Source organism: Falco cherrug, chromosome Z (genome assembly GCF_023634085.1).
Source record: "Falco cherrug isolate bFalChe1 chromosome Z, bFalChe1.pri, whole genome shotgun sequence".
Lineage (NCBI taxonomy): Eukaryota > Metazoa > Chordata > Aves > Falconiformes > Falconidae > Falco > Falco cherrug.
In genome coordinates, this window is record NC_073720.1 from 37,889,774 (window position 1) to 37,917,510 (window position 27,737).

The 27,737-nt window shown below is 39.0% G+C and overlaps 1 protein-coding gene across 4 annotated transcripts in view; it reads right to left on the reverse strand.

Annotated features, from left to right (window-relative positions):
• PIP5K1B (phosphatidylinositol-4-phosphate 5-kinase type 1 beta) overlaps nt 1-27,737 on the reverse strand; it is a 122,852-nt gene that overhangs the window by 66,756 nt on the left and 28,359 nt on the right. The window contains exons 1-5 of one of the 4 annotated variants that reach the window (XM_055699897.1): nt 22,189-22,746; nt 19,706-20,476; nt 18,133-18,214; nt 17,433-17,501; nt 1,518-1,648 (exon numbers count right to left, since the gene is read on the reverse strand). In XM_055699897.1, coding sequence (XP_055555872.1) covers nt 1,518-1,648; nt 17,433-17,501 — 200 coding nt within the window. In that variant the 5' untranslated portion in view covers nt 18,133-18,214; nt 19,706-20,476; nt 22,189-22,746. Of the gene's footprint in view, nt 1-1,517; nt 1,649-17,432; nt 17,502-18,132; nt 18,215-19,705; nt 20,675-22,188; nt 22,747-27,737 lie in introns of those variants that run through there. The other 3 variants (XR_008730389.1, XM_027811986.2, XM_055699898.1) reach the window with 3 other exon arrangements.

The following is a 27,737-nucleotide window of genomic DNA, read 5'->3' on the forward strand; positions in this document are numbered from 1 at the left end:
CCTATAAAACTACATCAAAAAAAACAGATTAGATTTTTTCCAAAACTGTGCTATGTAATAAAAAATCTTTAGTATGTGTGTTTCATTTAATTTCCATACACAACAAAGCTGGTATCATAGCCAAACAAATTACAGAAACCTGCACCACTGTCACAGTCACACATTTCACAAATATGATGGGTCACTCGCTCTGACTCTTTGTCAGCCCAATACAGACTTTGTTATGTGATATGCAAATTTCTCAGCTGTAGTTTGGATTTTTTTAAACAAACAAGATTTTGCAATTACAGTGTACGAAACACATGCAGATAGTTAACTTCTCTGTATTTACCTAATCTACAAGAGAAAGACTACAAAACTGTGCACAAACTTAAATAGTTAACACCAAATCAAGGATATTAATACCCTCAATTACTAGGAACTAAAGAATGAAAAAGCTTCCTTTCACATAAGAAATGAATTTTCTTCTCCTTAAAGGATGTCTCAGTTCAGAGGAAAACAGGAGCTGAATCAAGGAAATTTACATGAAGAGGGCAACTTTAAAATGCTTGTAATTATTTTGTATGTTGTCAGTTTTAACTTTTTTTTAGTGACATCAGTAATTTTTTAGGATTGTAAATTATTAGAAACAGTTTATGAAGTAGCATTCAAACGGCACACAAACAAAACTTTGAAAAACTCACAGAAAGCATTCCCAAATTCAGGGAATACTTCATACATAGCATGTTCTTGCAGAAATGATGGGCACTGCTGGTACTTAGCACTTCTAAGAACCCAAACAACACTGAAAAAGCGAGTCAGCCTTGTTCTGACATACATTTTTCCTAATTCTTTTTCACCCATTCATAGCATATGTAACCTGGAAAAATCACATGCTACTGTACTTCAGCTTCTAAACCTTCAAAATGAGTAAGACCTTGATTTCCCTCATCCACATAACTGTATTATTACAGTTATTTCCTACCAACCTGGCAGTTAAACAAGCTGAGGTAGCCAAATGAAAAGCAGTAATGGTGCACAACCTCAACAGCTAGTAAAAGCAGAGCATCATAACAGGCTAAAGTCATGGATGGAATTTTATAGTGTATTGTAAATTCTTGTATTACTCTCAACATTGCAGGACTTGAATTTTTATAAATTTTGACACTTCAACAAAATGGCAAATATTATTATCAGTTTTTAGAAACTAAAACCAAAACAGACACATGAATGTTGACATAATACTTAACTGCATAGAGCCACAAACCACTAAATGCTCCTTTAATTGGAAGTGTCACAATTACTTTCCTTCTCTAGAAGTAAGAAGTCTCAGATCTTCAGCTGAAGTGTGATCTTCCCAGTTTTCTCCCTATGTTCATTTTCAGTGACAATATGAAGGCGGGATAATTTTTGAATCCTCATACATTAAACTTACTCTAACCCCTTTTTACTAGAACTGGAAAACAACCCTTGCTTGAAGGATCTACAGTTTCATTATGAAATTCTATTGAAAACTAATGCAACAGGCTTGTCCTTACCTTGGTAAGAAGACACTTTCCACTACATAGAAGTCTTGCATAAGAACATCTCTGTCCGGTTTTGATGTAAGGTTTCCTACTGTGTATCCTATTCCCAGCTGGATAGCACCTTTAATAGCTGAGGATGCAGTCTGCACAGAAAGTAAGAATTCAAGCATGAGTTTGCTAAAAATTATTTCTGTTCTTTATCAGTAACATCATATGCTAAATTCCTAATCATTTTCATAGTAACAATGCCATATCATCTTTACCTCCTAGATTTGAGATGACTGCTTTTCAATTAGAAGATTTAAAAAGAAACATTATGCTGTAGCAAAAACTACAAAAATTAATTCATTGTTGTACAGACTCAGACTTTTCAAATTGCCCAAATAATTTAGACATTGTGTTCTAACTCATCACAGAATTGTAGAATACCAGGTTGCAAGGGACCTCAAGGAACATCTGCTGCAACGCTTCTCAGCAAAAGCATGGTCTAGACAAGATGGCCCAGCACCCTGTCCAGCCAAATCTTAAGTGTTCAATGCTGGAAAATCCACCACTTCCCTGGGGAGATTATTCCAATAGCTGATTGTTCTCCTTATGAAAAATTTCCCTCTTATATCCAATTGGAATTGTCCCCAGGAACAACTTGTACCCATCACCCCTTGTGTTTTCCGTGTGACTCCTTGTAAAAACGGAGTCAGCATTTTCTTTGCAGCCACCCTTTAAATACTGGAACATGGCGATAAGGTCTCCCCTAAGCCTTCTTTCTCAAGGCTGGACAAACCCAGTTCTCTCAGCCTTTCCTCATATGGCAGGCTTTCCAGTCCTTCAATCATCTTTGTGGCACTTCTCTGGACCCTCTCCAGCCTGGCCACATCTTTTTTGTGTAGCAAGGACCAAAACTGAACACAGTATCCAGGTGTAGCCTGACAAGCGCTGAGCAGAGTGGGATGATGACTTCCTTATCTCTGCTGGACATGCCCTTGTTGATGTAACCCAGCATCCTGTTGGCTTTCTTGACTGCAGCAGCACGCTGTTCACTCATACCAGGCTTGCTGTCCACCAGGACCCCCGTGCCTTTCCACAGAGCTGCTCCCCAGCTGAGTAGATCCCAGACTGTGCTGCATTCCTGGATTATGTTTCCTCAGGTGCAAGACCTTACATTTGTCTTTGCTGAACTTCATAAGGTTCTTCTTAGACCACTCTTCCAGCCTATCCAGGTCCTCCTGCAGCAAAGGTCCCTTCCAAAGCTTCCACTTCCCCACTCAGTTTGGTGTCATCAGCAAACTTCATCAGGGTACACTCGATCCCACCATCCTTCATTTATGAAGTTATTAAACAGCGCTGAGCCCCATGTTGGTTCCTGGGGGGGACCCCTTGTGACAGGCTGCCAGTTTGAAAAGGAGCTATTTACCACCAGCCTCTGGGCACAGCCTGTCAGCCAGATCCCCACCCGCCACAGGTACCACCCGTCTAGGCTGTAAAGCATCAGTTTCTCTAGGAGGAGGCTATGGGAAACCATATTAAAAGCCTTGCAGAAACCCAGACAGACAATGCCACCACTCCCCCCACATCAGTCAAGCAGGTTACCTTGTCGGAGAAGGCGATCAGGTTTGTCAAGCACGATTCGCACTTGGAGAATCCATACAGGCTTTTCCCAATCACGTGCTTCAATGGACTTGTGATAGCCCCTAGGAGGATTAATTCCACAACTCTCCCAGGGGCTGAAGTGGACGGATGCCCCTATAACTTCCTGGATCCTCCTTTAAGCCCTTCTTGTCGATGGGAGTGACATTAGCCTTCCCCCTGTCTTCTTGCATGTCCCACAATCTCCACCACTTCTCAAAGATTATGGAGAGCCGCCCCTCAAAGATGTTGGCCAGCTCTGTTAACACCCTCTGGTGGATATGGCCACGGTCCATCGATTTGCAGGGGCCAAGCTCCTGTAACTGTTCACATACCAACTCCTCCTTCACTGATGGTGGGTCTGTGTTTGCATCAACCTGGATTTTGCTCCCAAGGCCTGGGGCCCAACAGTGCTGGTAAAGACAGAGGTGAAGGAAGTGTTGAGAACCTCTCTGCCTTTTCAGACGTGTTGGTGAGTAATTCACCTCTCCTCTTTAACAGTGGGCCAGCCTTTTCCTTCTCTTGCTGCTTGTTGTTTACGTACCTGAAGAATCCTTTCTTGTAGTTTTTTACATCTCTGGCCAACTTCAATTCAAGCTGAGTTTTTGCTTTTCTAACTGACCTGACAATGCCCTTGTAGTTCTCAACAGGTATTTGCTTTTCCATCTCTGCTACGCTTCTATTTTGGTTTTGAGCAGACTCAGAGCTCACAGTTAAGCCAGGATGATCTCTTGCTCTGCCTGCTTACCTTACCTTTAATGGGGATGAATGGGGATGAACTGTCTTTGTGCTTCCAGGAAAGCGTTTTTGAAAAACTCCCAACACCCACGAGCTCTTTCATCCTCCATGGAAGCTTCCCAAGGAATCCCTCCCAGTCGAGCTCTGAGCAAGCTGAAGTTTGCTCTTCTAAAATCTAAAACCTCTGTCTTAGTCCTAACCTTCAGTGCGCTCAGCAGGACCCCACACTCCACAATATTGTGACCACCGCGGCCAAGGCTGTCACTAACCCGGACGTTGCAAAGCAGGTTTTCTTGGTTTGTGAGCAGCAAGTCCAGCAGTGCCTCATTCCTGGTTGGCACATCCAACGTTTGTGTGAGGAAGCAGTCCTCTGCACATCCCAGGACCTTGATGGATGACATGTGAGCTGCCGTACTGTTCTTCCAACAAATGTCTGGGTAGCTGAAGTCACCCATAAGAACCAGGTTCTGTTTACCTGATGCCTGCCTAAGTGACCCAAATGTTGCTTCCTTGGCCTTATTTTTGTTTGGAGATTGGTGGCAGATACGTACTATAAGATCCCCCTTGGAGACAACCCCTCTGATCTCGACCCAGACATGCTCAACAGGGCTTCCACCATTGGCCACACTTGACTTCCATACATTCAATGTTCTCCTTAACGCAGAGTGCAGCTCCTCCTCCTCCTCTTCTTCCCTACCTGTCTTTACAAAACAGGTTATAGCTATCCATTGCAACCCTCTTAAAACATTTCCCATCTAACTGGACATTCAAATGCTTCATGAGTTTGAAACAGCATGCATTCCCTTCTGGAAAAAACAGACACAAATTCCATGCAATGGTACATGCTTGCCAAGGTATCACAATGCAGACTAATGGTTTAAATGCAGGTTCTGGATACAAATGTATTCAAGGTTCTACTTCATAGTCAAGGCAAGAGGTGCATTAACTGGGGGGAATAAAGACAGAAATGAAAGTGATGAGGAAAATCTCTATAAAAATCTATACAGAGATTAATTGAATTAAATTCAGTAAACACGGCTTGCAGAGGAGAGCAGGGTTCAAAAGGACAGCACCAAATTGTGACAGATACTGTATACACATACATTGAGACCATCCCTGAAACCTTTTTCACAATGACTAGACAACCCTGCTGGATGGATGAGAAAAAAACAGCAGAACTGAAACAAAAGAAGAAATCAGTCAAGAAAGGAATTCTTAAGAAAATATGGAAGGAGTGAATAAAGAAAACCACTGTGAAGAGGAAGAAGGCTATTGGGAAGGGATTATCTTCCTTTGGCATGGTGCATTTTCACTAGTTTGAAAACACCATTCTTGTTGCCCATTTTCAGGTTTTACCTCCCACCCACCAAACAAGCAAGAGAGTGTATCAGCGGAAGCAAAGAACACCAGAAGCTTCATGCCCAGAAATACTTCAGCACTTGAACAAAAACATTTCAGGAGCAGGAATTCATAAGAAAAGGTTCAAGTACACAAAACTACTCTTGTTATAGTTCTCAGAACAGGATATGCTAGAGTGACTGCTTATTTTAGAAAGAACAGAGATGCGTAGGTCCTAAATAATTAAGACGGCACACCAAGTAGACTTGCATAACAGTTCAGAACAGGCAATTTTGTGGGAACAAACAACACCACTGTTCTTAGACTGCTACTTTGACTATTAGAAAGATTTGGCTTTGTGTCATAAGAAGATTCACATTTTTCTTGCCTTGAAAGGCCTCTATTCATGACTGATTAATGCCCAACAAAAGCAGTAATTATGTAACTTCAATCAAACCAATACACATACAAACAGACTTTCTGCTTCATAGCTGGATGCCCATCTTGTCCCCTGCCACAGCAAGCGACTATGTTTGAAAGAGCAGCAGATAGCACTGTACAGTATTTTATTAATGAGATTATAAGCCATTAAAAAAAAAGAAAGAAACAAACCCCCCCAAAATGCAGCCGAGTAACCTGGCAATGTGATTTCAAGAGAACACTGGATCACCTTTCAAGCTCATGAACAATTTATGTAGGATTTCTGCAAGCTGAAAAGACCACCTGCAGTCTCTGGAGGGCAGAATGAAATGTCTTCTACTAGCATGATGCAGACATTACCTATAAGGTTACCTTCTTGTTAATTTCCACTTCTATTCAAGAGTGCCATTAGTAATCACCCATCATCTCTGCAGCAATCACAGCAATGGGGTTACCAGAAAAACAATGTTATGAAATCATTCAGGATACTTTAACAACTGTTTTAAAACAAACTGACAGCAGTTACTGCATGCTGAAGGCAATTTCTGGCTCAAAGTCTAATTGTTTGTGAGCCATTGTAATAAATTAACTCCAACAAAGGCTGATCACCCAATATTCCCTTAACAAATGATAAGGTTTTGTTTTCACAAGCCTTAAAATGAAACAAAATAAACTCTGGCATTTGTCTCCATACAAACACCTGTCTTGGTCTAATTTCTTTATTATTATTATTATTTTATTAAGAATGGAATCCAAGGAAGAGATTAAAAAGCTGCTCCTCAAGCTTTAGGATAAACGTCCTTGATTCATCGATTGCATTACTACAAAAATAAATTTATTGGAATACACAAACGCAAATGGAAAAAATGAACTCTCTCACACATTTTTCCTTACTCAGGCTCCTCTCTTAATGCCCCTGAAGGCTGCAAAGCCTAGCTTCAAACTTAAGTCCCTTTTTTCTTTCAGTTCTTCTTGAATAGTCTTCTGCTGTAGAGCAAGCAATAGAGTTCAGTAACCGTCTGTGCACAAGTTCCCTCTTTCAGACACTGAAATAAATCTTTCTTCCCATTAGCCTCATGCAGAGGTTCAGCAGTGGCCCTGAGTCCATGTATCAGCTGTAACTATACAACTGACAGTGTACAGTGGCTGTACAGTGCCTCTTGGATCATTTAACCTATCATCAACACCTAAAGTTCTAAGAAATGAAAGGATGGCAATAATCAGCAGGATAACTTCAGCTGATCAATTTTAGACTATGAAACTGACTGGACTTGTAGCAAAAGGTGCACACTGTGACAGCAATGGTCTTTGCTGCGTAAAGGGGCATAACAAAGGAAGTCTTTTACCACCCTCATTTTGCTGATTAATTTATTATTGCCTACTGCACAGGTGCTTCGGTGCTTTTTATATTGACAATGAAGACAGAAACCCATAAAAACACTGCCAGGTTCAGACTAAACCACATTTTATTGGCTCTGATACTGTGGATCCTAATGTGTCATGCCAGGATCTGTCCTCCTTGGCAACATGACAGCATAAACTTGAATGGGTGTAGGCACACAACCTCACCTCCCTCAGAACAGCCACCGTCTTACTGACTGACACTAACCTTCACATCTAATGCTACTGTTGAAAAGCACAGACCTGCTCTTTCATCTTCAGCCCCCAAAACTATGCACTGGCACTCCTTCCACTGTGCCAGCAACAGTTTCGTTGTGTCCAGCCAACCAGTTACAAAAGAGCTGCTAAAAATTTTCACCAGCATCAGTTCCTGTGTTCACAGAAGCACTAATTTCAGCCATGCAGCTAAATAATTTAAGAACAACAAAAACATAAACACACACACAAAAAACCCACACAAACACAAAACACACAAAAAAAACCCCACAAACACAAAACACACACACACAAAAAAACCCCACAAAAAAACAGACACCAAAAAAGACACTTCATAGGATAAAACAAATTCGGTAAGGTTTATGCTTGCCTTTCTACTGGCTGCAGGAGGACAAGTGAAGTGTGAAGTAGCAAATAGCCTACCTACTCAAAATTAACATGTCATCACCTCCTGAATGCATCTCAATGGACACTGAATTTATGCTAGCTCAGTGCTCTGTGCCATACAGACAGCACAGTCTTGTCTTTGTAATGGGACTCCTGCATTCCTCTCCAATCCAGAACCAGAATCAGGCACAGTTTCTCCCCACTCTTAAGTTTTCAGAAAAGTTAGCTCAGGAGAGAAAAAACAAGACTTCTGAACAAATTCAGGTTAAACTGTATTATGATAATGAGAAGGAAAGCATGAAACTATATTGATTAAGTACAATGTAAATTACAATTTCTGCAGCCGTGCAAACTGAGAAATTGCCCATTCCCTGCACTACTGCCCCAGAGTGCCAGTATTTCAAAGCAGGTAGGGACATCTCTCTCCCACCTACCACCAGCTGCCTGTTAAATGGGAACAGATCAGCAAAGGGAACAGCTGCATTTCAGGAAGAGATGTACTAGGGATAAAGTGCTCCAGAAGAAGTTCTGCATTTTCCAAACTATCGAGACAAAAAGCTTCTCCACAGTTTTATCTCTGCATATAAAAGCTTAAACTGCCTTCATTCCGACGACAAATACCTTTGCCCCTTTTTGACAAAAGTAACTACATAATTTCTCTATATTCATCATACAGCATTGATAAAAGGCCTGTAGAGATGAAAAATTATATGCATAAAGCATAACAACAGATTAAAGAATGAAAACAATACAGAACACAGCTAGGTATACGGAATATCTGCATAATTGATAAATATTCTAGCACTAGATGTGCATCTCATGAATTACTGTTCTCTACAGATGGGTCTTCCACTGGCTCTACATCACTCCAAGATGAAATCCTTTCTCAAAGTAACAAAATAAACGATAACGTAAATCCTTGCAAAGCAGGTATTGTTTGCACACAATCTCACAAATGTGCCAAGCAGGACTTTAACATTGCTTTTCCTGCACATAATCACTTTCAGGATAGTTCTAAAAAAACTATCTAAAAAAATAAAAAAGATTTATTTTCATAAAAGAAAGGTGTTAATCAGACACACAATGTATGTAAAGGCAGTTTACCTTCAGATAACTGAAGCTATTTAACAATTGTGCAAATCAAGGACAAGACCACTGAAAGGATGAGGAAAGTCTGTCTTTTAAAAATAAAAAATAAAAACATTCAAGGATGACAAAAATACAGGTACTATAGTTCCGGAAAGTATTTTATACATTGCTCAATAATTACCTCCATTAGAGTGTGAAGCTTGCAATGGCTGGCAAACCTAACTAACTACTGAGGTGATGGTAAAGGACTGGTTTCAAGTACATAGTGCACAAAGACTTCAGACACGGTAACTAAGTCTATTCTTTTAAATGAGTTTTTTTTTGTATTTTCTCCATATTTGTATGGGCCTATTAATGACAGAAAACAAATCACTGAACAAATGATGAGCAGAGAGGAACTGAGAAGGATGCAGGCTTCATTTAATTTAACAGAAGTTCCCCTCTACTCTCATTCACAAAGTTACCTTCCCATTCCCCACAGGTAGCTCATGAAAAATGTAAATGTAACATTCTTGTCTTCTTTAGAAGTAGACACCCTACCGATGTCCCTTAGGACTGCATGGATGTAAACTTTGTCCTTGTTTGTATGTTCTCCCTTGTTACGACTCATTTTATCACAGCTGAAATTTGGCCTGTGAACTTCCTGGTGCAAAGACGGTGATTCTTTCAGAAGACATCTGCCTTACTGCAGGTGCTATAAAGCAATGGAACAAAAGAAAAAAGAACTCTGCCTCAGCAACTCCACCTCAGCAACTCCACCTAATTATCACTCTGGAAGGCAAGATGATGTTTGCTTTCTTTCACCATCTGTACTACCATCATTTAAACAGGTTTTAAAATCCACCTAATAAAATGCTAGAGATAACTAGGTATCGCAGTCCTGTTTAAGAGATGGGGAGAAAAAGGCATCTGAGCAGAAGCCACTACTGATTAACACTGTTCTGCATGCTTCACACAGTGTAGCTGCCATTAGTTTGTTTCTTTCTACCACTACCTGTGGAGAAGCTTGCTCTCAGACTGGTGTCCTTCCTTCAGGCAGCATTCTCAATGAAGTTTAAATAAATAAATGAAATCCACAGAGTCTCACTTGGTCAAAATGATTCAAGCCACATGGGATAGGCCAGATATGCATTTTCTACTACAAGAAAGCACTTGTTCATCAGTTATACTGGTTACTGTAACAACCAGGAATCCACGCACACTGTCACTTCCATGCAAACACAGTGATCTTTTCCAGACTCCTGAAAAGATACTAAGCCTCCATCAATTGTGTGAACCCTTAAGCCAAACCATCCAAGAAGACTGTCTGTTCAAAAACAGTATGTCTTCTTCAAGCAACATTTAAAAAGAGCTCTCTTTGAACGTTAGGAAGTTGCAATTAGATGAAAGATGTATGTGTGGTTATTGCCTAGTTCATTGCTTCTGCACTAGAGTGCTCTCATCTTTGAGCATCTCCTGTGCTTACAGTCCCATTGAAACAATACTTCTTGCATCTGCTTCTGCTGAAGCTTCTGGAGGTAGCTACCCCATCTCAGCACGCTCTCTGCAGCTGCCACATTTGAGCTATCAACTTCCTTTTACATTAAATCACAAACAGGGAAATAAAAATACGGCTACTAGAAAATCCCACTGACTGAACTAGCTTTACTGTTTCTCCACAACTTGTAAGCATGGGCCACTACAGTCACAGTACTCCATTCTTCCTTCAGTTCACACTGTTTTTCTCTCTGTCAAATATTTGCCCAGCTGCTGCAGGCCACACTTCATGAAGGTGGACTTCAGTCCATCACCCTCACATCTGGATCCTGCTGCTGCAGGGGGCGGGGTGGGGAGGGAGACTGAATGGCTATCATGAAGTTGTTCTTTCTTCCTATAGAATGAAGTTACCTTAGTGCCACTAGACTGCTTAGCAAGAAGCAGCTATGACCACCAGACGAAAACTCTACCCAATGGTTTTCTTATAAGGCTATCTGTAACTCAAAATAACCAGAAGGACATACAGGTATTTATTTGTGCAATGCAGATGTAATTAGAAATGGTCCCAGAGACGCAGGTCTTCAGCATAGAGTAGAAATAGCCAGGGTGTATCTTTTCTTTCAGAAAGCTGAAATTACACTTACCTATGCCATGTTCTTTTGTTATTCTTTTCCTTTGTACCTTAGAGCAATGCCTCAGTACAAACTAGTGCAGCACTACATGATGCTCTGTGTAGCGTCGGCTGTACTTTCTAAAACACATGTATCAACAGTTGTGCTATCAAAACAAACAGCAGACTATCTTTTTCTGATGTACTATGCTGAATGCTAGCATAAATACTAGATCATTAAAGAAGTGCAATTGATAATACTGTATATTTTTTTTTCCTTTTTATATGATTACTGCTAAAGTTGGTGAAGGTAGTTTTCTTGTGGTTCTTTGAACAATTTTCACAAATTTGTCAGGATGCTCTCCCAGGAAACATTAAGACATCCACATTTTGGATTCTTCCAGCTTAACTGCTATCAGAATGATTTTTTTTGACGCAAGCTGAATCTGATCTCCATTTCCCAAAATTAAGTTCAGGTGACTCCATGGCTTTCAGTTTATATTTTCTCTGTCTCAAAACACTTATGCCAAAGTTTCAGGAGTAGCCATGAATCCAAGTCCTTTGATTCTTCTGTTTCTCAAAGAAACAGATTTTGAGACCTGTAAGTTTGGCAGTAGCCGCTGCTCCAGGCAAAACCCCTGAAGACAGTTATTTTGGTATCTTTGCAGATGTGCAAAGTGCTTGCAAGTCTGCCATTGATGACATAGGTCTCAGTGGAGCAAAAATTCCACCAGCAAAGTTTCAATATCTGCAACCGTAAGTACCCTACATGTAGACACTAGACACAGGGCATAAGCCAATGCCAAAAGTGATGCAGCAATGCTGCTTGTACGTGTTTTTAAGCTCTAACAATAAGTAGGTGGTTTCCTTTACTCAGGCAAATTGCCTTTGCTCCTGGTGAAGTGACCCATATGTCTGATAGACAGTTTTGAACAGGTTGTGTAAAGCAGTTGTAAGACGCCAAGCAGAATGAGCCATAAGATATGTAATAACAAGAAACAAATCCAATTGTTTACATGTGTGGCAGCCTTCAGATTATAAGTAGAGATTCTGGTAATCTAGTAGCAGGTTTCTGCAACACTGGAATATATTACAGCACTATAAACATATATATACCTCTTTTCTGTTTTCTGGTGTGATTTTCTTCTACAGGCTTAATGTGCTTTGACAGACCTGTCTGTGCACCATTCTTGCCACCATCCTAGTATTAAGCATCAGACTGTTTCTGAAATCTGTTTTGTCAGAAAGCAGATTTAGGGACTACTGTGTGATTGATGACATCGCAGTGCAAAAGCTGCATATGTGACAGCAGCTTCTCACAACAAAGTCTGCAAAATTTCAGGAGGAAATTTAAAAAAAAAAGTGGCTAATGCATACTCCAGATTTCAGTTACCAGATTGTGATGGATATCCAAGAGAAGCTACAGTCTGATGACTGCATTTTGTCACCAGGCTCCCTTGCCACTTTGCTTAGGATCTTCAAGCATGAAATGGAGCAAATAACCACAGCCTCTCCCTCCCCCCGCCTGTCTGTTTCTCTCTTTCTGAAAAAAAAAACCAAAACAAAAAAACCCAAAACAAAACAAAACCAACCAACCAAAAAAGCCCCACCCTCAAGAACTGGCCATGGTTTGCATAATTTAAGATTTCTTTGATCTCAAAATTATTTTAATCTTTTACTTTAAAAGCTGCATTGAACTTGTATTTGTGAAGAGCCTCCTTCATTAACTAAGTTCTTTGATTAGTGATTGAAATTTTTAGGTGATATTCACACTGTAAACTCAGGAACTTCTTGAAATTTGCTGATCCAGAGGAAACCCAGGAGTTCCAGAGATTATAATGCTTGTAGCAAATGACTGCAGCTGAACAGCCCAACAGACCCACCTTAAATAGTATTTTAAAAAGAGGATATACGGAGGAAGGTCATGGCTTTCAAACGAAAAAGAAAAAAAACAAAACCAAACAACAATCAGAAGGTTGTGTTTCATCAACCTTCAAGGATTTTGACTAAATAACAGTAGACAATTGAAAGCTGGAAGGGCATTTATGTCAGACTGCAGCAGCAGAAAAACTAAAACCTAAAATAAAATAAGATTAGTGCTGTATGAAAAAACACAATTCATAACATAAAGTGTGTCACTGCCTTGGTCTAGTTATGAATTTCAGAGCCTGAAAGGATGTTGCAGGAATACTTATGCAAAGCCTTGCACAAGGTTTTAGGAATGTAAGACATTTTCTTGGAGCTCCAAGGTGTTTACATTCATGCAGCTGGCAAGTCAGATTTTCTTCTGCTAGGGAAGTGGGCCAAAACTTGACTACTGTAGGAAATTGAAGAAATGCATATTTAATTAATTCAGAAAAGATATTACCTATCTCTATTTTAGCTAGGTTGAACAAAATCATTAAAAAAAATACTGAAACAATCTTAAGTCCCAGAAATGCAACTGATAGGCTTACAGACTATTTATTATTCTGTAAAGATTTATCTTGGATTAAGTAAGAGATGGTGTCCTGGAAAAAGTTCATTTTTACCTGACTGAGCTAAACTTAAAAACAATGAAAAACAGTCACTACTACAGATAATTGTAATATATGGAGAGCTCTTACAACTAATCTATATAGATTAAGGACACATTTGGGACATATTGCTACTGCACAGCAAAGACCCTAGACATCAGAAACAAACTTTTCCATTATAAACAGGACGCCTTTTCCCCCCAGGATGAACAGGCAAGTAATCCCTTTGGGAATTCTGCCAAGGCTAAACTATGCTAAGAGTTACAGCAGGCCAAAATATACTGACACATACACACGGAGAAAGGACAAGCACATTTAGAGGACTGCCCATTTTCAGCAGGGACCGATTCAGATGCTTTTTCTTAGCACAGAGCTACAAACTAATTTATCACAACTAACTAGTCCTCAGAGAAGAGGTGCAGCAGATGAGAACATCACCCTCAGCAGTACGCACCCTGACACTATGAACAGCAAGCAAAAGGCAGAATTACAGAATGAAGAGGGAACAACAGAAGAGGGAGTGGACCAAGTCTTTAGTTCCCAATCACTCTCCATCTGCTGCCGCAATTGAGTCCCACATCACTAGGTGCAACTGCAGCTGTATGTCCTTCCCACATGAGTCAGTCCAGTCCAGCTGCTACTCAAAGCAGTATCCATCTCATCTGCTCCAGTGTCCTCAGAAGTAAGGAGAAGCAAACCATAAGGAAAAGAATGTGAAGGTTTTCTACATGCCCCATTGGAAAAATGTTTTTCTTCCAACAGCCATTAGAAATAATTTGTTTTCTGACGGAAATGTGTTTTAGTAAGCCATCATTCATCTCTGTTATCAATGGGATAGATTGTATTCACTAAGGTAAGCAGTTTCCTTTAAATTAGATAAAAAAACTTCTATCGCCAAGACAAAAAATACAATTTTTTTTTTATACTTGCATAAAACATTGATTAAAAAAAATAATCAAGTATTTGGAATTATTTTCTCTAATCTTCCCCCAAGTTTCTCTTATGAGACAATTCACAGTCCTCAGTAAAGGATATTTACATTTCCAGATTAAGTAACTAAAACACTGCTTAATACATATTGATTAGTAAGGCTTATTTCTCATTGGATGTGGCATAAGGAAAATGCCTCTAAAGCCAAGACATGTAGTTAATTTTCTCTTATGCATCACTGGATTTTACATCACAAAGCAGATGTTTTCATGCATCACTTTCCCTATTTGTATACAATTTTATATATATATATATATATATACATATAAATATATATGACTAAAGCTGCAGAGCCATAATCTTTGCAGACTATTATGAAGCATGAATAGATGCAAGAAATAATTAAGCAAAAATGCAAAATTGTTTAAAAAAAATGACTATTTTTCTTTCTAGATCAGATTGAGGTTTGCTCCCCCTCACTCCATGCACGGAAAATGTAACCTTTCAGCAGGGCAGTATCAGTGCATCCCTTATCGCTAGAGTTTTCATTTTATTTTGGGCATTACAGACATTTCAGCATGCATCTGCATACCATGTTCTTTTAGCCATAAAGCAAGTGCAGATCCTGAATTGGCAAGGTCCTTTGCAATTGCTGGAAGAGGACAGAGAGGCACACTAGCATTTTGCTTTGTCAGAAGATAAAGGGCCCCAGGAAGATTTTAAAGTTAAGACCAAACCACACAGCTTATGACAAGAGTTACTGTTACCAAGTCTTCATGTGGAACCAGTGGGGTCCACATGGGGAGAGGATGGCAGGATCACATTAACTCTTCCTTCACTAATCTCTCCACTTTGAGAGGGTGATCTTTTACTTGGGGTGGGGTTGAGGCTGAAACTGTCAACACATTTAAGGATGATTATTTCCCAGAATTATCACTAGAAATCCCTTGAATTACCCATATACGAAAAAACCCCAAACCTGGAAGTGAAGCCTCTGAGCAATGAGAATGGGTTAGCAAGCAAGCACAGTCTGACTTCAGAACTACATGAGTATCTCACTAAGTGCTTCCACTGCAATCAAGGGCAGTGGCAGATGGGAACAGGAACTGCCCAAGAAGCTGAAAAGCACCAGCTAAGGAAACAAGCTCTTCCCTAGGCCAGATTTCTGGACAAGCGGCACAAGAAGTCACAGGACAGAGCTGCAGTATTTTCTAAACAAACCAACTGCAACAACGCATGACTGGAGAACTGGAAATGCAATACATACATAAAAGAGTGAAGAAAAGTGATGTGGGCAATAAAAGACAGGTGGGTCTTAACTGTAAGCAAGACTAACAGAGCAAGATCTCCTTGTGAAAGTTACCTAAAAATATGGAATCAAACGGGAAATGGCTTGAATTGCCTCTGTCAAACGCAAGCCCTTCCAGGCTCATCCTGAAACCAACTTTCTAGACATATGCAGTTGATTCCTCTGGAATTCTGTAAACAATATGAACCGATGCTACATGGAATACCTGAAGAAGGTGAGAATTAACAGGAAGTGCAAGGTTTGTGGGGCATTTGGCTTAAGATGAGAGATACGTGTAGAACTGAAAGCATCAGACAAAGACATGCTACCAGTAAACCCTGTATGAATAAATTGTGGGGTCAAAAATGTATCAATTTTTTTATTAACATTATCACAAAAAGCAGGAGCATAATGATAGTATTCGGTGATAATACTAAACTACGGGCCATATGCAACACAGGAACTTGAACACAAAACAACTGAGGGTGTAAGGTGTAAGCAAAGGAATTAAGCTGGTATAACGTACGAGTACAGAAAACCGGTGATTCAGGGGAAAGGGCAGAATTCAGAGATGATAGTTACTGTGATCTCTGAATGTCATGTGGTTGTGAATCCTAGGTTTTGTCAGAGATGTATTTCCGGTAAATACATAGAAGAATTTATGCCATGGTAAGACTCTTTACCAGGCTTCCTCTGGAACATCATGAATTTACAGTTGAACACAAAGAGATAGAACATGTAGGATGACTGGGGGAAATGGAAACTCACTTGTGGTGAGACTACCAGGATTTGTCGTCTTCTATCTAGCAATATAAAACTGTAAAAGCCTCTACCTCAGGCACTGAACTTTTTCTTCTTTTCTTATACTAAACATCAAGAACAATTTAGATTTCAATATTTTGAAGTCTTAAGTCATAAGCTGGGAGACTGAACAAAACCTGTATCTAAAAAGAAAAAAAAGCATTTTCCTCAAACATTATTTCCTTCTATTTCTAAGAAAATTATCTGGAATGTTAAGGCCACCCAGATACTGAAAAAAAAACAGCTGCCAAAAAAAGGGGTGGGAAAAGAAATAGCAGCTTATTATTCTCCTTGACTTCACTAGCAGCGCTGTAGGCAACACCTGGAAATGAAAAACCCTAACCCATGCTACATACTGTTGGAAGGAACTCTGCTAGATCACAGGAATTAAGAAAAAAAAAAAAAATCACCCCTTCTTTGAGGTGATCTGTCAAGAAAGTGATCAAATCCAGCAGCTAACAATTTAATTGCATAAATATGCATATAAAAATGTGCATTTATAGCTCCCCTTAGTTATCAGCAGTGCTAGGTGGACATATATAATGCTGGTCCCAGACAATCAGTGACAGAAAAACAAAACCAAGACCAGCACCATCTACAATTACAGTATCTACATAGCCCTATGCTGCTATAGTTGATGCATGCTCCTATATTAAATATGTCCTCTCTTAAACAACATTTCTTTTTTAAAAAAGAAAGCAAACAAAAAGCGTACTGTTTGACAAAGTACTAAGGAGATGGTAAGGTAGGTTTGTAGTCCAGACGCATCGCATAAACATTCAAAGCATTTAGGAACTTACTGTACTAAATTTCTGACAACAGCATTTATGCCCAGAGGTATATCTGCTGCTAAGAGCAAAGAATTTCCATCAGTCTAGCAACGTATACGTCAAAGCTGTAGTGAATGAGCTTTCAAATAGTCACCTCTGCAGTGGGCAGAAATGTCTTCTGGTTTCAGAGAAGGAATAATGTACTTCCAAAAAATCCATCAAATTGTATTTAGTCCGTTCTGAAATATATTTCACTTACAACAGGTTTGAATTACCAATATGAAGGGGAAAACATGAAACGAAAAGGTTGTGAGTCTTATTTACCTTTTTATACGTTTTCTCTTCATGTGGCTTTCCAGCAGTAACATCACCATTTTCAGCAGCAGACGACATCTAACAACAGAAGCTTAAGTTATAAACAAAGTAGTTGCTGTAGAAAAGTAAATGTTCAGAAAACTTCATAAAATTTGTTATCCATTTTTTTGCTAAATTCAAACTTTTTAGAGGACAGCAAGTCAGCAAGATCTGTGACCTATCTAGGATATTTCTAGGATTTTCCAGGCAGACTAAAAGTACAGCACTACCCCAGAAATGTCCAGCATACGACTGATTCTACACAACCCTCTCTTTCTTTTTCCCCCACGCCAGCACATGGGCCTGCAAGAAGATCCTGCAGTGAAATCTTGCTCCTCAGCAGACTGCATAAGATGATCTTGAAAGATCCAATGATGGGCAAAATTATGAAGCTTGTGAGCCAGATATTCAATGGCATGCCTCAGAGGTCCAAGGCCTTTGGATGCATTGACATGCTGTATGTCCTCAAAGGAGCAAGGAGATATTTGAGATTGTATCTTATCATGGCTGTAAAGCAATGCTAGATCAAGAATAAACCATGAAATCAGAGATCACTTGAGTCAGACACTCTGAGTGTGGCTGCCAAAGTGAGTAAACCAAAAAGCTACACAGACATGTTTTGAAATCATTCTAGATTTTGCAAACACTTTCAGGATGGAAGTACACACACCCTTATGAACAACAGGACAAGTCATCTGGAGATGAGAGTGAAGATCAAGCCATTCATTGATGGTGTTGATGTTTTCCAGAACCTATTAAAAGAAAAACCTGTTATCACTATGTCACCATAAATTTACATCTCGCAGAAGAGCTTTAGATTTCCTTTTTCTGCTGTTATTCAGTCCAAGCAAGAATCCAGCTACAAGTGATGTTTTTCAAGAATCACCTCAACTTAGTTACTAATGGGTCATTTAGTATACTTAGAAAATAGGGAGTATCACACGGGATAGAATCAGTGCAGTTCAGTTGCCCTTTGCCCTAGATATTTAACTACTGTGGCACAAGCAGCCCTACAACAGAATGTTTATGTACAGCAGTAGACATACATGCCCTGGAGTGCTGCATACATGATCTCTTCCATAAGGACTTCAAAAATTAAATACTAAACCTTATAATCTCCACTCACTTGGAATACCCCATATATTAATTCCACCAAAGCCAAAAAGACAAGCAATCAGAATGTCAGTCTGGAGGACTGCACACTGAAGAACAGTAGATACTAATTTGGAAAGTTTTCCATAATGGTAGTTAGTATGAGTATAATTTCTGTTTGTCCTGTTGAGGTGAGCTATTTCATAGATAAATGTTTTGACTGAACACAAGAGAAAATATTACACAATCAGATGCTATTTGATACCTCTTTGGAATCAGCTCTCCCTCCCATTTTTCACACCCATTTTAAGATGCATCAATAAAACAATTTAATTTCTCAACCACACAAGAAGGAAAAAAAATCATCTCATTTGTCTTTAATCAGTACAAATAACATCTTATACATAACTAAAAACTGATTTTAAAAAAATATTCCCAGGCCTCACTCACTCAATTTAGTTTTCCAGTAATCTGAGAAGTATACATAACACCACTAAGAAAACTTCCCATAAAAGACTTCAAACCAGTCCTTTCTGACTCTTTAGAAAAGCAGGCTATTAATTGCACCCGAGACAAAAAAAAAAAGGGGGAGAGGGGTGATGGTCAGTTGGACAACAAATAGAAACGCAGATTTTTCTGAGAACAGAACAATGCCTCCTTAGAAAAAACTCTCCTTATGTTACAAACCCGTATTTTCCTACCACAGCTAGCTCCACTGTTCTTCACTGTAGCCTTCATGCAATTAATGTATCTTAATCAGTAACTCCTTTAGCAGAATCCTACACATCAAGCTCCTACTTGAAAGGCAGTAACTCAGTTTTGATTGCATAGTTTATCTAGCTTACCTAAATTCACACATTTAATACTAATTAATACTGATCCATGCTTGTAACTCTATCAGTACATGAACACAGACATCAAGAACGGTTAAAACAGCTTTTGTAGGAAAATAAATGTAATTTTAATCACTAGCAGGAGGAAGACTATTTAATCAACTGATCCCTGGGTAAAACCACCAAAACTCCCTTGATGTTCTCCACACACCCCAAGACTATTAGTATAATAAGATGTTCTACTACTCCCCAAACTTCCTAAAATATGATCATACTTACTCAGCAAAAGCCAAATACGAATGCAACATTGGAACTTACTTTCCACAAGAAGTTAGCTGAAGAAAACACTCATGCCAGACATGGAAGAAAACCCTCTTTGTTCCCAGCACAGTCAGACAAATTATTCAAGAACACTTCATTCATGTGAAAATACACCCCTGTAATACTGCCAAGGATAGGAAAACAGACAATGAGACCCCAAGTTCAATAACCACCAAGTACAAAAACTCATACAACATGAAGCAAGTAAATTTTTCCTATCTATTCCAGTTTTTTTCATTCCTAGCAGCATCTAGAATAGAAGTATTGCAGTTACAAAGCTCTAACTTAACTGGGGTCATGTTAAACACCTTTCAGTATCTTTGCTGTGACAACCGTCTCCTATTGCATGCTAATAATTTTTTGCAATGTAAATATTACTTCATGTATTTTCTCCTTGCTCTGCATCTACCAAAATGGTACGGAGTGACTTCTCACATGCTTTATGTCATGCACAGCAAGAGGTACTGTCTCAGTTCTGCTGAGGTTTAACAGTGCAAATACAGGTCACAACTTAAAGAGTCTTGGACCCACTTCCAGGTTAAGCTACAACTATTTATTTATTACCATAACAGGAAACCGCCATAACTAAAGCATTAGTTCTCTGCACATCCCTGAAAAAGGGCAGACTCACAATAAACTAAGACTGGGGGAGGGTGGGGAGGGTGGTAGAGGAGGAAAAGATTTAGTCTCAGAAATACTGTAGGTATTCAGTGAAAGACTGGGCCATAAAGATCTCCTGTTTAGCTTCTTAGATGCCACATATCCTACCTGATGACAAAAAAGAAACACTAAAGTCCAACAGAAATTTAAAAATTATTTTTCCCAAATGCTCTTGAAAAGTCAACATTTTGGCCATAAGTCTTATTCATAGCAAAAGCTAGCATGACATGTTCAGTTACTGAGACAGAAGTCTACAGCCTTTAAATCCAGCTTTCTGCTCAGACCACCTCCTTGTCCTAAATGCAGACTTGGAAGAATCACACCTAGTCAATACATGCTTCAACATGTTCATGTTCATGTTCATTCAATGAACATGTTCATTGAACAGAAAAATCTATGGTTTATAGTGTATTTTCTCACACTGGAATTGTTGAATCATATACTTATCTAACACCAACTGCAATTTCCGTGATTTTGGGGGAAAACTGCCATATGCATCTTCCCCTAAAGCCACAGGGGCACATTTTTTATTTCTCTGCATAGCCAGAAGCCCGCCACGACAGCACTGCCCTGCCCACCATGCAGCCAGGGTTCTGAGAACTCAGGTGACAGGACAGCAAGTGCAAGCCTCCTACCCAGGTTCTCTTTTTTGTTCTAAAATTATTAATTGCATTTTCCTTATATAGCAAAAAATCACTTTTTTACTGACAGCATAAGGCACTCATTTTGCAGATTATACGTAACTATCTGTTTTTACAAAATCTTAATTGCTTAGGCCCAGCTCCCAGAAACAGGTACTGATACTAACATTTGAAAGGCCTTTCAGCCCAATTTCAAGTGAAGTTCAATGAAAGGTGACATCCATGACAAATGCGGTCATCAGCTTCCTACAGGCCTCACACATTAATTTATCCAACCAAAAATTAGTTCTGCCTTCTTTCCATTGTCAAGAAAACATTATTTGTTTGAAGAATGCACTTCTTAGCATCTTTACATCATTTTCTTCCATAAACAATTTTTTTTAAAGCACTAATAAAAACATGCTAGTTAGGAATCACATTCCAAATACAACCCATGTAGCTTCCTATTACAACTGCTGCCTTGTCCTGGCTGATGGTTAAAATTTACATTTTTTTTCCCCCAAGCTTTTGTGACAGACATCTCGCCAGGTATACTGCTGGCAGGTTTCTACAGTACATTCAGAAAGAGAAACCTAATTTGAAAGAAAATGTATTGCTATCTTTTCACCTGGCATAATCTAACACATTTTAAATATGAGTGGAAAAAAAAAAGGGCCAAACCAAGAAAAGGAAAACAAAATTCCACAAAATTTTCCAGTGGGCACAGGGATAATTCTAGAAATTAAAGAACAGAAGAAGACTTATGCCTGTTTAAGACCAATAATAAATAAATAGAACAGATTCTTTGGTGCACATTTTTCATCTTTAACAATCTGAAACACACAACTGGGTTTTCAGGAAACAATCTGTGAATATTATTTTTTTTTTTAGTTCATTGGTTTTTTGGGGGTTTTTTGTTTGGTTGGGTTTTTGTGAATGCACTGGGATGGAAAACACAATTTTGGAATTAATCTGGAAATTTCATTCTCATACTTCTATGCATTTCAGATAATCTATTTATTAGAGAGCCACTTTCTACTAATCCTTAAACAGTTCTCTTTCTCCAGGAAGACACAAAGCCCCCAGAATGGGGCAGCTAACCCCTCAGAAAAGCACACACAATCTCATACTAAGTTCATACCAAGGATATTAACTCAGCACCAGACAAAAAAATGGAGATGATCAAATTAATAATTTTACCTGCTTTAAGTAACTGGAAGTTTTCAACACAAGACTGCATTCTTGATGATGGCAGTTTCTCAGCACAACATGTGAAGAAGTTGCCAGGCATTTCTTATTCTATAAACAGCATTTATAATTCATTCCAATAAAAACAGTCCTCAAGTTAAATTCCTTGGTAGCCTTGTCACTCTTCTGTTACAACTTTAAAGCAGCATCTTTTAACACAACTATAAAATCACACCCATTTCATTTACTGCAAAACTCACTTCTACTGGTAAGATTTGGCCAGCCATACTTTTCCTTGTGGTAGCTGTGAAAGTAGCTTGACAAATCAGTTCCTCAGTTTACTAAAAGGACTTGCAGATCTATACAGCGACATGCTTCCACCAAACCATGTGAGGGGCAGTCACACACTGCCAGATTTCAGCTCCAGTGTGATACTGGAAATCTTTGTTACACAGTGATGCTGGAAAGGGATAAACTTTTAAACCAAAAATGCTTCACAGCAGAAGAAATCCATCAACACATATTCATTAATGAAAAACTACTCTCTATGGCAGGGGTCCTCAAACTTTTTAACCAGGGGGCCGGCGTGCGGATGCAGTGGCAGGCAGCCATCTGCGGCTGCTTGGTTTCCCGCCCCCCCCCCAACCCCCGGCGGGGGGGGGGGGGGGGGGGCAAGGGTTCTGTAAATACCAGAGGCCGGATTGAGGGCCCTGGGGGGCCAGATTGAGGGCCCTGGGGGGCCAGATTGAGGGCCCTGGGGGGCCAGATTGAGGGCCCTGGGGGGCCGTATCTGGCCTGCTGGACATAGTTTGAGGACCCTTGCTCTAAGTACTTGTCTTGTAATCCACCTCATCGCCCTGAGTGCCCCAAAAGCACTCATGGTATTCTTGGCGCTATGGGACAGCAGCTCCAAGATCAAAAGACACTAATAAAGGTAACTCCTCTACTTCCCTGGGATGATCAAGACTTGAGCTCACGTATTCTTAGGCACTGAACAAATTTCTCTCCTAGATGATGCATTCATAAAGTCTCCCCACTGTCTGGATCCTCTGCCACCTCACATAATACATACATCAGGACTGTTTTTTCCAATTAAATATCTGTCTTTTCTCCATGAAACCTACTGGTACTCTGGACCACTGACAAATTTAGTTGACAAATTTAGTTGACAAATTTAGTTGACAAATTTAGTTGACAAATTTAGTTGACAAATTTAGTTGACAAATTTAGTTGACAAATTTAGTTGACAAATTTAGTTGACAAATTTAGGTCAAGCAAAACTAACAAACACTTTCCCTTTCCCTCTCAAGTAGAACTTGAACATTAGGATTATTTATAAGATTATTTGCAAAGGAAAGGGCTCAGGACAAACAAAACATCCTCCAACACACATACAGATTGCTTACATACATCTTGTTTCCATAGGAAGTCAAGTTAAAAATACCAGCATACTCCTGGGTGTCCCTGAGAACAGAAACTAAAGAAGGGACCTCAGACGCTTTTTTTGGGTTGCACTATTTTCAGAAGGCTCAGGAGGCAGCTAAAATGTTAACATCAGGTGAAAAGTGTGACCTAAATTGTTTTTATTACATTTTAGCTACTTTACAGAGTTTTTCTTTATCCTTTAAAACAATGCTGACTATAATTTTCATGATTTAATTGCCTTCATTCTGAGGTGACTAGACAATGCAGAGTGGTGTTTAAGAACCTGAAAGCATTGCCAGGCAGTGTGCCAATAAGCAGATGTAAACAACTCAAAAGCAGCATAATTTGGTGTATCACAGAGTAAGAAAAGAGCCAAAACATGAAACATCTTACAGCTTTCTCAACAGTCATCACAAGCTACCCCCTTCTCCAAAAATTTTATAATCTTAATGTCAGTGAACGTTCTTTGTATATGATTGTCTGGACAGTTATGTAGCCCTCAAACAAAAACTGAGGTAATGTATGTGGCCGTTTAGTTATAAGAAAATACATGAAGAGTTCAGCTATCTATTTTTCTTTTTTCTCCTCCCTTATTTTTAGTATTTTTAAAAAAATAATATCCCAGACACTAGTCTGTGGAATGGATTCACTGTAGCAAAAGTAGTGTAGTCATCTAAAATGAAACATACCTCTATCTCATATCTGAAACATCCAAGGAGTAAAAGCTAGTACATCATTTTAAACCAATATATCCTGAGAATGAAGTCAATGTTTACATATTGCATTGCACTGGAAATTCATTAGAAATTCTGAAAAAGCTTCAAATCTGAAAAGCTGTTTTTTCCTCGAGTTTTCAAATTCAGAACTTCAATGTGAGTCTTCAATCTGCCTGATTCCTGTAATGCCCATTAGTGTATTTAACCTCTGCTGACAACTGCCATGGCTCCTGCTCTTCCCAGAAGCACTGAAGGATCTCCTATGTCTTTCCAGACACCAGCTGTGAAAGCAGAGCAAACTTCCTACTGCTTTGTAGATACCACTGATATATCATGCTAAACAAATACAACCCCAAAATGAAAAAGAAACCACAAAACACTAGCTTTTCTGCCTGACAGTAAAAATGAAAAAGAAAAAAAAAGTATGATTTTTAAAGGAGAGTGGGAAAGGAGTGAAGAAAAGAAGAATGGTTAGATCTTTTTGGCACATTCCCCTCTACCCCCAACTGATTATGGGGGGTTTTAAGAGTGATTGAAAGTCAAACCTTCTGGGTGAAAATTGTGATAGAACTGTTGTTGAATTAATGAAAATTGGAAGAGGCTGATCTTGCTAATTAATGCTAAGAAGCACAGTTTCAGAGTGAACTGCTGCACCAAGCTAAAAAAAAGCAGATCAGAAACTGTATAGCCTGTGATGCCCAGCAAAAAAGCCAAGCTATTCCCCAGACAACCCTGGTCATGTTGTCCAGTTTCAAGCCCCAATTAGCCTACAAATCTGATTATTATTTTTATTTTGCCTCAGAAATAACAAGGAGATAGAGATCACAAGTAGTATGCAAAGTGATGAAATTCACATCTAAAGCAAAACAAGAAAAATTTCCTCCTTCTCATGGTCTTCATGGTAACATCAGGACAGCACAAAGGCTACAGAGAAAGCAGTGATCAAAAAGCATCACAAAACTGCCATTCAAACTGTTCACCTAGTCTAACTCATCTCAGCTGTTCACACCACCTTAATTTACCTAACTTAACACACATTAGTTTCAGCACCCTGCCAGGTCTTTTAGCCTCTCAGTAACTAACCCAAGTACAACGCTAAGATTCTGATACTGTTTGATTCCTACAGCAATCCCCATTTCCAGGAATATGGCACAACATTTGAATTTTTTTTAAAAAAAAGTGGTTAATAGGAGTACCATTTTTTTTGTTTTAGTTTGCAAGCTGAATTTAAAAAGTAATTTATCAGTGTTATTTGTATTTTAAAATTATGTAAGTTTATACTGAGATGCTTTCTTTTTCTACAAGAAGCATCAAATCATCTCTCCTCCTCCCTCAGCTTTCAGGAAAAAAAAACCCAATAAAAAAAAAGGGAGAACTTCAGCAAATACCACCCCCATCAAAGTTTACAAATACTCAGAATACAGTTTGTTTACCTGGGAGATTTAACAGCTTACAAGGGCCCTGCCCTCTTCCATTTAAAGCAATACTCCTAGTGCATTAACCTCTTCTCTGAGACAAAACATAATATCCAGAGTCACAAAAACAGCCACAATAGCACAAGCTATAGCTACATATCCTCTGTAACAAATTATATTTTGTTTTCAAAATAATCTGCTGTGATTTTTCAGATGAAAACTTGCTTACAACAATGGAAATAAAACTGCAAATTTATTAAAGGAATCAGTTTAAAAGTCATAGGAAACACAGCATGCTGTGCTCCTCCAATAAGACATATCCCTTTCCATTTGTAACCTGTATTTTTTAAATGCTGACTCTCACAGGTAAGTTGAAAGCCCTCTAGGAAAAAGCAGGTGGGTTTTTTTCCCCTCCATGAATTTCCAAATTCAGAGCTTCATTCTGAGATTCTTCAAACTATCTTACTCTACTGCCTATTAGCCTATTTAACCTCGACTGCCAACTGCTGTGTCTTCTGCTCTTCCCAGAAGCACTGAAGAATCTCTAACATCTTTCCAAACACCAAATGTAAAAGCAGAGCAAGTCTTCAACTGCACATAAGATTATGTCCATGTACTAAGAACCATGGGACTTTTCCAAATCACTGATCCCAGACCAGCAATCAGAAAGAACATTTGATCCCTGACATAATTGACGGCATATGGTGTATTTTGCAGAAACTGCTAACAAGCCCTCCTTTTACAAAGTGAAAAGGCCTCATTAATTTCTCATTATTTTGTAACAGCCCGGAAGCATAGGAAGTAGAAAGGTGTATTTGTACATAGTCAAAGACAACTTCCGAATTGCTACTTATGCTTTCATAACTGAGATTTCACGTGCCAATATCAGTAGCTTTTTTAGAAGACTAATAATCCTTCTATAAAGCAAACTAAGTAAAAAAATTAGTAAGAATTGTCAAGACAGAATTTTATTTGAACGAAGTGAAAGAAGGAAACATCTGCACACAACTGTATGCAACAGAAGAAAATAGAGGTTACGGTAGTATCACAGCAAAGGGCACAGGCAGAATATATTACAGAGTCCAGAAACAGAGCTCTGCTCCCTTACTTAGGACCATTTCCATATCACTGCACTTTGAGATAACACCATCACAAAATGCATGCTGTCCAACAAAATACTGCAGGCTGTTGGGACAAATGGTTGATTGAGAAAGCAAAAAGCACAGAGGGAAAATTCTTCTATGTTTGCCTTTGACAGTATATGCAAAATGAACGACAGGGATCACATAACATGGTGGTGATGATCTTTGGAAAGAAAGTGAGGCAAGCTGCAGTGCTCATAAAATTGGTAGGTTAAGATCCAAGGGGAATGAAATCTCATACAAGGGGAAAAAGAAGTCAGTGGAAGCATTACTTACTTTCTAAAGGAATAACACAGAGGTACAAAATACCCCACCTTGCTGGGAGGGTAATACATACAAAAGAGGAATTTGGTCAAGCCAACAACTTTGGTTATCTGAAATTCCAGAATCATTCAAAAACATGGGAAATGGGTCAAATAGATAAGGTATAAAAAGCACAGAGTGAACACACAAGATTAAAAGCAGAAAAACACAGAACAAAATACCATGGTGAGAAACGCGTATGAAACAACAAGAGCTTCACAACAGTTGTAATGCTCTGTTTTGAGACCTTTGCCTTTTCTCTATGCATCCACCTTTTTCCACCTCAACAAAAGGTCAGCCATACTATATTATTCTTCATGAACTCAGAACGGATATGCAAACATAGCTTTACAACAGAAGCACATAATGAAGAAAGATGATAGAAATTATTTGCTTAAAGGAACATTCTAAATGAAGACTTGGTTGGTCCAATTTTAAATAAATTGGACAACACACAAAACCTGTGGTTAAAATAATTCACATGCCATGAAAACAGCATAATTTGCTCACCAGTTCTCCACAGGCAACTTGCAAGTGAAACACCACGGTGAATTATTCAG